The sequence below is a fragment of the Mobula hypostoma genome, chromosome 21 (genome assembly GCF_963921235.1).
Source record: "Mobula hypostoma chromosome 21, sMobHyp1.1, whole genome shotgun sequence".
In the NCBI taxonomy this organism is placed as follows: Eukaryota; Metazoa; Chordata; class Chondrichthyes; order Myliobatiformes; family Myliobatidae; genus Mobula; species Mobula hypostoma.
Window position 1 is genome coordinate 35,859,266 of NC_086117.1, and position 12,080 is coordinate 35,871,345.

General features: G+C 41.2%; 1 protein-coding gene across 3 annotated transcripts in view; it reads right to left on the reverse strand.

Moving 5' to 3' along the window:
• Positions 1-1,367: 1,367 nt before the first annotated feature.
• The window catches only part of brinp1 (bone morphogenetic protein/retinoic acid inducible neural-specific 1), a 423,443-nt gene continuing 412,730 nt past the window's right edge, over positions 1,368-12,080 (reverse strand). For all 3 annotated transcript variants that reach the window (XM_063073794.1, XM_063073795.1, XM_063073798.1), the window contains exon 8: positions 1,368-11,168. In XM_063073794.1, the coding sequence (XP_062929864.1) occupies positions 10,028-11,168 (1,141 nt within the window). In that variant the 3' untranslated portion in view covers positions 1,368-10,027. The remainder of the gene's footprint in view (positions 11,169-12,080) is intronic.

Consider the following 12,080-nt stretch of genomic DNA (forward strand, 5'->3'; position numbering starts at 1 on the left):
CAGCATAAGAATTAAAAAGGCAAGTTGACCAACAGACAACATCCACAGGCAGCTTTTTTTTGTATTCAAACAGGTTAAATGATATCCAGCGATTTCATATACCAAGGTCAAGACATTCAAAAGCTCTTCATCCAAAACAAATCACTGACTTATTCAGGACTCATCTTTGTTTCTTTCTGAATCATTTTGTTGTCCAGTTAAAGGTGAAGGGAATAATGACAATACAAAAGAGAATTCAGTAAACATATCTGTTAGTACCAAGTTGCAATGATTGACTAAAGCGAGATTTTAATATATTTTTAGTATGACCCAAGGAATTGTAATAAGCAGTTTAATTTTTATATTATGTTCTGCCTGCCTCTCTCTTATTCCAAATCTCCACTGATTTAGAATGGACTGGATTCTGCATCAACAGCACTTTGGGGCAAGTCAACCATGAGACGATAATCTTCAGAGTAAAGCGATCAGGTCATCAGAGCTCTCTGGTGCATTGCTTAACAGTGAGCCAGTACAACAGACCATGAACGCTATCGATTTGGGAATGCCCATCTCCGCCAACACTCCATTCTTGTAATCCCTGGGGACAGCAGAAGTTAAGCTTGCATTTCAAGGTTGCAAGCTTTACCAATCACAATAAATTGAGTACTTGTGCTCAATTGCAATGCCCTCTGTAATAGTTGTCCATGCTTCCAAATGACACAGGAGGCCATTCAGTCGATCTAGTCAATACCAGCTCACAGCGATCCCATTCCCCCACTGTTTTTCCCCGTCATCCATTCTCTACATCCCATCAATTCTACCATCCGGCGACACTAGAGGGAATTTTACAGTGGTCAGTTAATCTACTAACCTGACAATCTTTCTTTGGAGGAACCCAGAACACTCTGAGGAAACCCAATCTGATCACAGGAAGAACATACAATCTCTATACAAACAACTCTGGAAGTCAGGAGCTGCGAGACAGTGGCTCTACTAACTGCACCACTGTGCCCCCGCCCCCCATTGCTTAGGTGGCATCTCTTCAGAGTGCACTCAGGTTGGAGTCTGAATGAATTGCAAAAGTGAGTTCCTTCTTTTGGATGCTTGACAAAACACAGAAAATGTTCATAATATATCTGCTTTACAATCTCATTTCATATACGTCTTTGTATCTCTAAAATAGCAAAAATATCCTTTCATTAGGCAGGGATTTCACCCTTTTAAAATCAGCTTCCTCTCTGTTCAAGGATCTCAATCAGTGAACATGCATTCTGGTGAGTGCACAATACAGAGCAATTATGGGCCTCTCATGGTGTCCGTTGGAGTGAAAGGAAAGGGTTTATAGTAAGGTTTACAAAGGGCCCACAACTTAGGGACAATCATCAGTGAATTCAATAAAGAATTTAATAGAAACAACTCTATCCTGAGAATGGTGAAATGTGAGACAAACAGAGTTTTTGACGTAAACTATGTTGATATACTAAAGAATAAGGGGAAAAAAAAGGGATTTTCATTTATAAAGTACCTTCACAGCCTCATGTTATCCCATTTTTTAAGTTCAGGCATGGATTTAATGTAGGAAACTAGATCAAAGCTAAAGAAAGTTATGCTTTCATTGTGGCATGAGAAGAGCTCTTATAAGGGACGTGCCAGCAAGCACTAATTAGTTAGAATAGTCAGTTTAATTTTCCCGCAGTTAAATTGAAACAGCAAAATGAAAGCATAACTCATAAATAGTTCAACAATTTTCACCATCTTGGTTGGAGCTATTTCTTGACAATCTGCATGCTTGTTGATTACCAATATCAAGGAACTAGACAAATTTGTACATGTAAGAGGGCTTCACATGGATAATCAAAATTAGTGAAGAACGCTGAATGGTCTTCCATCTGAAACATTGACTCTTGTTTCTCTTTCCACAGACGTGGCGTGACCTGCTATTTCAAACATTTTCTGTTTTGCTTTGGTATCAGAAGGATAATCTCACTCCTTTCTCAAGAACTGGAGTACTGCATGCAGGAAGCAATTTTGCTCAATGAGTCCTGAAGAAGGGTCTCGGCCCAAAACATCGACTGTTATTTCATTTCCATAAATGTTGCCTGGCCTGCTGAGTTCCTCCAGCATTTTGTGTGTGTTACTTTAGATTTCCAGCATCTGCAGACTTACGCATGTTTATAATTTGCTGCTATATGAGCTGGTAGGAGATTTTTGAATGAAATGACGCATTGTGGATAATGCTGTTTTATTCCTATAAACAGTCACCACTTCAGGCCAGACTCCACATCAGGACTGGGAAGGAAGCGGGCAGAAGCAGAATATGAAGGTAGGGGGCAGGTGAAGGAGTTCAAGATGGCAGGTTGCTGCCTAACCTGCTGAGTTCCTCCAGCATTTTGTGTGTGTTACTCGAGTCTTTCCAGTATCTGCATATGCTCTTGTGTTTATGCAGCTGAGTAATGTATTGCCTTACTCAGTGGTACTACTTCCCATTCCAGGATAACGGTAAAAGGAACCCCAGTGGGAAGATATTTTGCAGGGATATTATTACCAAAGTGCAATTGACCACATGTATGAAATTATGTTCTTGATCCAGCTACAAAAACTCACACATTACACCTGCTTCTAATTGCCTCTGGTTAGTCATTGAAGGGAGATGATACCATAGTCAAAACTGATAATCATCTACATGTAGCTACTATATGTTGTTATTTTTTTTCCAGACTTTGCACTTCTAATAAGAACCACACATCCAGAGGTCAGGGTGCCACACATCGTTGTCTGGGTGTTTAATTGCAATGCTGATCCTTAAACTTAGCCAGGCCATATAAGTGAGGTTTATTTGGAAATTGACAGTCACTGATTACAAATTGAAGAGTGGACAAAACATCAGAGTATGAGAGATACGAACATATATGTGAATTGATGATCCCTTTAGGTAAAGCTTCTTTTTAAATTGGCCTTTTAAAGTAAGTATCCACATAACTTCACCCCCAATTGTCCAATTTCTCAAGTTGTATTGTGCATAGCATTTAAAGATCTCCCTTGACACTTCTGAATCTCAACAATCGACAGTTTTCTTTATAAACGTGTACAACATTTTAAATAAGGCAGCAATTAACTGCAGCTTCTAGTTACTCATTTTGCTACGTATGGTTCTTAAGTGATAATTAGCTTCCAGCAGAGTACTTCAATTTCTCACATACATAATGGTATGAGACATGCCATCAATAATTGAACAGAGATAGTGCCTGCTTTTAATATAACTGAAAGTGATCGCATAAACATGAATTATTATCAACTGAAACAGAAATTGTCTGCATCTTATCTACTCCGAAGTCTGCAGCATCAAGAGCTGTCTTCTGCAAAACATTTCAAAACAGCAAAAGAAAGAAGGGACAGAGAGAGTCTTAAGATTTATTAAGCACCTTTCACATTTATGAAGTATCCCAAAGTGTAACACAGCTCAATTTATAATGTGAGTAGGACAGTTACTAGTAAACTTTCTCCAGGCTATCTTAATAAGAGAGCAAACAAATAAAGTGTTTTATTATGCGGTTTTTTTAGTGAAGGATGGATTTTGCTTTGGACATCTCCACTCTTCTCCCAATTCATTGTGCAGGTGCTTTTTCCGCACCTGAAAAGGCTCCCAAGTCTTAGTTTAAAAAGGAAAGTTCCTCTGGCAGGGCAGCACTCTTGTAGTAATATTTTGGAGCATCGGCTTAGATTCTGGAAAGTATCTGAAACACACATCTTTTGGAAAGCAGAAGGAAGGAAAATGTCCTGTCATCTGAATCAATGCTGCTCATTGCAAGCATTAAGAAGCTTGTAGTTTCATTATTCACCTCAGCTTACAGTTTTTTAAAGGATTTTTCATATTTTTTGAATATTTCTGTTAATCCACAGAAGAAATGAGCATGTTTTGAAGGGGTCTCGTGAGAAAACAGCATTCCAAAATAGAAAACAGCTCATCACTGCTGATCAGCTCAGCAATGTGCAGCTACTTTGCAATTAAAATCTGGAATGAAGGTGACAGAATCTGAAGGACTGAGTGAGCCATTTAGCCACATTTGCCTGCTTGGCCATTCAATAAAATTATGCAAGACTCTAACTAGGAGTCTGCAAAAACCCTTTATCTCTTGGTTCTCTCAATGCCCAAATACCTCACATAACATTACATTACAGGCAAAGGCCAGTTTGGTATGTGACTCCATTAATGAAGGAAGCAGAGTGGCTCCTGAGAGAGCTCACTGGATATCCAAGCTGCCTTTAGTCCAAGTTCAGATACTGGATCCATATTACCTGGCCCTAACCGGTTGTCATTGGGCGACCTATATAAACGAGGACTTTGGGGAAACTCAATCGTCACTTCATATCACAAACGAATTTCCATGTGAAGGGAGTGGTAAGCAAGTGTATGAATTTTCCTCTGGTCAGTCAAAATATTTTGCAGTGTGAAATATCAATTTCCCTTCCACTGAAGCTATTCTAATTAACCCTTGTTCATTTGCACACTGCCTGGATAAGAGATTTCCTTGTGCATTGACTAAATAAGTAACATGTCTGGGATAACCATTCCTGGATCCTTGTTTCTTTGACCCCAAACAATTACACTGACTTCTCCACTCAGGTCACTAATGCTACAGTTGACGACATTAGGCAGATCATGTCTTCAAATGCCTGTCATCTGATTCTAAATTCAGATACTTTATTCATGGCAGGACATGACCAGGTGACCAGAGGAAAAAATTCAAGGATGTGCTCAAAGCACCCTTGAATAAATGGAATATGTCTACTGAACCTGGGAATTTCTGGCCCAAAATGAAAGAGACCTGGGATGGTATTGAGTATATCTAATTAATGTATCAGGAGTATGCATAGGCATTGTATAATGGTGCAAGGAGCAAACACCTCAAAATCTCTCTAGTATTCTGCCCTGCAAACCACCATCTATCTATCTGTGGAAAAATCAGCCACTTTGAAACCCACAAAGCTGGAGTGAATGTATGTCATTCATAATTCCAAGTGCCTAAGTAGAAAAATACCACACGTAAATGAAAATTGTTATCAATCATCAGTGGACATTTCCGTTGTGTTTAAATAAGTAACTTTTTCTCTCAATGAGTACAGTAACTTAACAAAATGTTATATTACAAAATACCCTCATATCACTGTGGAATAACAAATTGGATGATGCCATAGTGTTCCTGGACTCAAAAATGACATTACACTGGTAGACAAATGTCCACAGCTAACAATTTGCTTCATCCTTCGGAATTACCCACACTGGTTCCAAACTGAGTGAGTGCATTGCCAATATTTTATAGTCAGGAATGAAATAACAGGGCAATGACAAAGTACTCACCAACAGCTGTGTTGTTAATTGCAAACATTTTTAATCATTCTCTTTTGACAGTGTAAAAGTCTACTGCAATAGGTATCACAATATTTTATAGATATTCAAGGCTCTAATTTCAGCAATTTTCAGCCACAGCTGTGAGTACTTGCCATCCATTTTATAGGGTGCTAACAGTGTGATAAAACAAAGAGAGGCCATTGCTGGACGAGTACAAAAAAGTCTAATTGGTTTAAATTTTCCAAGTTCCAGCAGTTAACCCCATCTCACAATTGTATGATGTCATCAATATGCATCAAATTAGACTGGTTATCCTTAAACAACTTCATCTCCTGCTGTTAATAAGTCAAAGGAAAACTGCATCAAGGCTGTTGATCAGATTGATGTGTTAATTGTGAAGTTAGAGCTGAAAACATCAGAGACATTTGATTGTTATGCTTTGGGCATGGAACATTCAAAGCAATACACACAAAATGCTGGAGGAACTCAGCAGGTCAGGCAGCATCTATGGAAATGAATAGACAGTCGCCGTTTCATGCCAAGACCCTTCTTCAGGGCTGAGAAGGAAGAGGGAAGATGCCAGAATGGAACATTCAAGATGCTGGAGGTCCAAGAAACAGAAAGGGTTTGCTGGAGATTAAAACGGGATGTGGAGGGTACTCAGTAGGTCATGCAGCATCTGTGGGGAGAAAGCGAGTCAACATTTCTGGCCCCTAACTTTTCACCGGTACAGAGAAAAGAAATTAAGCATGTTTTAAGAACAATTAGGGGAGTGGAGAAAATAAAGGAAATGGCAGTGATTGAGAAACAGAGGACTCAGTTGCATATGTTCGATTACCAACATTTCTGTCCCCTCCACCACACCACCATAATCCTGCATTTTCCACGACCTTCAACATGATGCTGTCAACAGATTTATCCTCACTTCTCTTTCCTTTCATTCCAGCATTCCATATCATAGAGAATCTGTTTATTCTCTCCACCTTCTGCCTGTAACTTAAAACATAGTTGACTGCTAACTTTGCTCAGTTTCGATGAAAAGTTAACTTCATTTCTCTCCCCAAATGTGCTGCCTGACATGATGAATATTTTAAGCATCCTCTGTTTTTATTTCAGAATTCTAGTATTTGCATTCTTCTTTCATGTTTCAGAAACTAGAGATGAAGTTCTCTTAACAAAAGGAGATGAGCACTTGGATGAGAATCTATATTACATTTACAAAAGTTTGTAAAAATATCCAGAGGTTGGTCATCAATTTTCCCATTGGATCTTCTCAATGTTGTCTCTGTGAAGCTTTCCACAAAGCAGGAATGTAGGGAACCTAAATTGCTTACTGTTGTGGTCCTATCACAAACTTGGCTTTGTCCAATCTCACTGTCATGCCATACACGTCTGTAGGCCAATACGGGTGGATATAAAACCCCTGTCTTAACATTTTACCTCTGTTTTACATTTCATAGAAATGACTATGTCTCTGAAGGGCCTTCATTTTCAGAACCTGAAGAGAATGGGATATTCTTGTGAATATATTCCCTTTGTGTTCCCAAGAAATAGTTGAATGAATAGAAAAACTCTTTTGCAGTATCCAACAATTCTGCTTCTTCTACACGAGTATAATCTGCCAAGTACCTGCTCCTTAAGATGCAGATCGAGTGATCTGATTAAATATCACCGCAGCAATAGTATCCATAAATCTTATGCTCATTGCCCCCCCCCCATGCCTAGTTTACCTATGATGTAGAAGGTGGGCATTCAACTCATTAAGTCCATAGCAATCCCAGAGTTATAGAGTTACAGAGCAATACAGCACAGAAGCAGGCCCTTCAGCCCATCTAGTCTATGTCAAAATGTTATTGTCTCGTCCCTCTATAGCTCTGCATATCCCTCCCATCCACATACATATCCAAATTTCTCTGAAATGTTGAAACCAAACTATGAAGCCTCATCAAACAATGAATCTTGTAATTTTGGATATCTCTATCAAATCTCCTCTCATTCTCCTATGCTCCAGTTCCTAGGTCTATGCAAATTTCTTTCCTTTCTCTGCCCTACACTGCAAAAAAGACAGTTCAATGTACCACCAAATCTGCAGAAAGCAGACACAACAGTGGAGTGGGAAATGGCAAAATGATAATTAATGCTATACGTATATACCTCATAGTGGAGAAGATATTATATCACAGCCATCCAGCTGAGCTGAAACATGACTTGAGATTGTTCAGATTATTGTAAGATAACAAAGGAACAAGAATATTCCAGACTTGTCTTCTAAAACAGCAGACATTCCCAACAATAGACAGTGATCAGGAATGGGAGGCCTTTCCTCTTTCCTAACATCCCAATCATTGTTTGAACCTGCCAGAGGGAATATTGACCTTATGTGGAGAAACTTGGAAGAATTACAGTTATGTATAGGGGAGAGAAAAAAACAAGAGAACAATGCCACCCAACAAGAACACAATTAAGTGTAAAGAATAGGGATGTATGAGATTCACAAGCAGTTGGTTTTTACTTTTCTTGCATCTGTCAAGGAATGTCACATCAGTACTGAATAGACTAAAACACTTCACAAAAGAAGCTTTGCATTAGAGTTTCAAAGGATGGATAGAATTATTAAAACGAGAGGCAATTAATGAAAATTGAAACTTGGTCCAGAACACACACACACACACACACACACACACACACACAGTTGTTGAACTACTCCTAGATTTTTAAGCTGAGACTCATGCCGTCAACATGAAGATGACTATTGTGTGGAAATTGGGCTGAATTATGATGTAAGGTACATGGATGCAAAAGAGAACGTTGAAGTCAGGATAATAAAATCTTTTAAAAATGTTCATCATTCTACAAACTTCATAATACTTTTGGAGGTCTTTTTAACGTATACATATCAGTACTGGGCTGCAGGATCAGGTGAAATGCTGGAAACTAGTTTTCATTCCCACATTTAACAATGGGACTTTCTCTTCCTGAACCCACCCGCAGATTTATTATTCCAAACTGCGTGGTCCTTCGTAAGTTGAACATGCGTGACAAATTAATTAGTCAGAATGTCTCAGGGTCGGGGACCTTTTCTGAAATTATAAGCCGGTTTTAAAACTGTAGGAACTGAATCCTTGCCAGGAAATGTACATCAGATTTTGACCAGTCAGGGGCCACAATGAGCTCCACTCACTTAAGGACAGACAGTGCAAAAGAAAATAGAATGCAACACACACAGATGCCAGAAGAACTCAGCAGGTCAGGCACCATCTATGGAAATGAATAGACTGGATGTTTTGGCCAACACCCTTCTTCAGGACTGAGAAAGAAAATATAATGCAAGAATTAAAACAGTTATTTAAAATCATTTTTAAAAATGAAAATGACAGGAATGCACGGGCCACTCAGCATCTGAAAAAGAAAATGAAATTGTCTTCTGACAGGATGAAGTATTTTCCAAACGATGGGCAAATATTTTTGCTTTGTTTCAGCTGTCATCTGGATAATTCTGTATTTTCAGCACTTTCCCATTTTATTGAGAGAAAAAAAATCATCAGGTCTTTCTGAATATTTCCTACTGATGATGGAAGTAAAAAATGCTTGTGTTGAATTATTAAGTCAGTGGATGGCCCTTAAACATCTGCACATCATTAATCAAACAGTGAGGGGTAAACACTGTCAAATTATGAATCTTTATTTCTCAATTTACGAGCTGACCTCCTTCCCCTTTTGAGCTTTTCCAATTAAGAAATTTTTTTCTGATGTGCCAACTATCGTTAACCAATGCTGAGTCAATATCACCAAAGATGCTGCTTAATTTTTGTTCTAAATGCTGGACGTTTAGGATAACATACACTGCACTGCTCTGTGGCTACAAGTTCTACAACTCTGAATATGATTATTGAATTCAAGAGACCACCTTTTGAGGGGGCACTTGACAAACAGCTTGAAGTGAGATTGATGTGACTTTTGGGGAAATGGGTGTTTTAAGGTGCTCCCTGAATCCAGTCCTACCGTGCCAAAGAATGTCACCGACAGACAGAATGTAATTGTTCATAACAGTGCCTTCCCCCACCTCAATAAACTCCCGACTTCCCCATAAAAAAGCTCCACACTTGCTCATATATGGCACATTCCCTTATTCCTTAATTATTTTTGAATTGTTTTACATCCCACTTACCCCAGTAGAACCATTTTTATTTTCTTTGTGTGTATGTGTGTGTATTTGTAATGGGGTGTGTGTGTGTGTGTGCTTGTATGAGTGTGAATGTGTGTGTGCTTGTATGAGTCTGAGAGTGTATGTGTGTATGTGTGTGTGTGTGTGTGTATGTGTGTGTGCACGCATGTGTGTGTGGGTGTGTGCATTTTCTGTACAAATTCATGCTAGTTACCAGCTAGCATGTGCACCTGTGGAAACTATATGAATGCGAATAATATTTTGGAATGGCAGTAGTTCACAACAAATAATTCTGACTGCCTCACATCCTGGAAGGCCTTCCTTCGCGTAAGGTGGGAATGACAAAGGTGTCCTTGTCTGAAGGGAGAAGAACCATGCTTGGACGAATTGGTTTGCTGAATCACCCAATGCCCCTTCCCAACACTCCCCATCGACTCCTTGCCTTTCCCCAAGAAATCACTTTGTGGTACGTGTGTTTGTGTTTTTCTCTCTCTCTTTTTTTTTTGCCGCTGTACAAATCCTGTCGGAAAAAGTCAACAAAGTTTCGTTGTCAGTAGGTCAGCCTGCTTCAGGACCTCGGAGTTGTAAATGTCCAGGGCGTGGTTTACCCGCATGACCTCGCTGCTGTTAAGCTTGAGACGGTGCTTGAGCATGCAGGAGAAGAGGTCCAGCTGCGCCTTGCCTGGGGCCACGGGCGGTGCCAGCCGGTTGATGCGCTCTCGGATGTCCAGCAGCAGCAACATGACCGAGGACGAGGAGTGGAACTGGCTGCCCTGCGCGTATGATTGATTGACTTGCTGGACCGCGCTGCGCAGCAGGTCGGTGTTGAAGCGCAGGCTATAGCCGTACACCTGCACGTCTGAGATCTTGATATAGATCTGACGCTTGTTGGGGTCCGAGAGGTCCACGGGACCCTGGGCCGTCTCGTTGCGCAGGGCGGCCGGCAGCTTGGCCCGGCTGCGCAGATAGATGTGGACAGTCTCGAAGACTGTCTTCCACCGGTTACCCAGGAGCAGGGTCCAGTTATAGCACGGAGAGTCGTGCAGTCTCGTTTTCTCCCAGCTGGGATAACCATACTCGCCAATCGGCGTGTTCCAGCCCTCCGAGTGACTGCCGCTGAAGGGGTTAATGTAAACAAAAAAGATCGGGTCCAGGCTGCTGTTTCTCATCTGGCAGATCTTCATGGACAGGCCCACCACCATGTGGATGAAGTCCACCCGGTTTTTGTTGCTCTTAAGGGTCAGCGACATCCGCTTTCGCCATCGGGGGTCGAAGAAGGTGTCCAGGCGGATCTCGTTGCTAATGAACATGGTCTGGATGGATAGTCTCGAGTCCTTCTTGGCCAGGAGGTAATTCAGCTCCAGGTCGTGGAAGTCCAGCTCCGTCTCAAAGCTGACGAACTGCTCGCTACGCTCCGAGTCCACATTCTGAGGCTCGCAGCGGCCCCGGTACAGCTTGTATCCCCGGTTGCAGGAACCGCAGAGGGAGATGTTGGCCAGGCTGCACATGGCGCAGCTGCTGTTGCTACCGATGTTGCAGGGGATGGCCCGCTGGCACAGATTGGCAACAGTGTGGCACACGCAGGTCTTCTGGCTCTCCAGGAAGATGCCCCAGTACCCGTTCTCGCTGCAGTATAAAAACGACTGGACTCGATTCAGCCACTGATGAACTGACCTGCAGACAGAACAAACAGGGGTGTCAGGATCGATCCTGGATACCAACTAAAAGGCAATTGCACTTATCGAGCCAGAATCTCCTTCTCAATGGCATATTCAACAGTATAGCATCACAAGAAAACTACACACTACATGGTATACTTGCAACAAATCTTCTCTTATTCTGCAACACTATATTCTGCTTTCTGTTTTCTCTTTACAACCTCGATGTAATTAAGTATGGCATGATCTGTCAGGATGGCACATAAAGCTAAAGCTATTCACTGTACCTTGGTACATGTGAGAGTAATGAACCAACCATATATATCTCAAGAGTCCTAGAATCATGCAGCATAGAAACACACCATTCAGCCCATCAGGTCCATGCTAACCTTTAAGTACCCCATATGGTCCATAGACTTCCATGACTTTGTGATTCAAGTGCTCAGCCAAATAGTTCTGCTGCGAGGTTAACTGCCTCCATTGCATACTCAAAATTCAGAGTATATTTTATTATCAAAGTATGTATACTTTATATAATGAGAATCGTCTCCTTACAGGCAGCCATGAAACAAAGAACCCATTAAAAACAAAAGAAGACCGTCAAACACCCAGCGTGTGGAGAGAAAAAAACAGAAATCATGCGAACAATATTCAGAACTTAAGTTCACAGCGCCAGGCATCACTGCAGCCGATTCAGAAGGCCTTTGTCCAGCACAGAGTCCAGCAAACCCCGTAGAGCAGCAAGCCAAACCAGTCTGTCCCATGCTTCCGACCACTTCAATCTAGCCCGGGGCTTAAATCGTCCAAACCTGGGGTCATTCCTTGCCCTCGGGCTCAGGCTCCGCTGCATTGATAAGGACTGTACTCAATCTTTCCAATTCGGCACGGAACTTTCCTAGCTTCGCCTGGCTCTGCTGCATCAAATTAC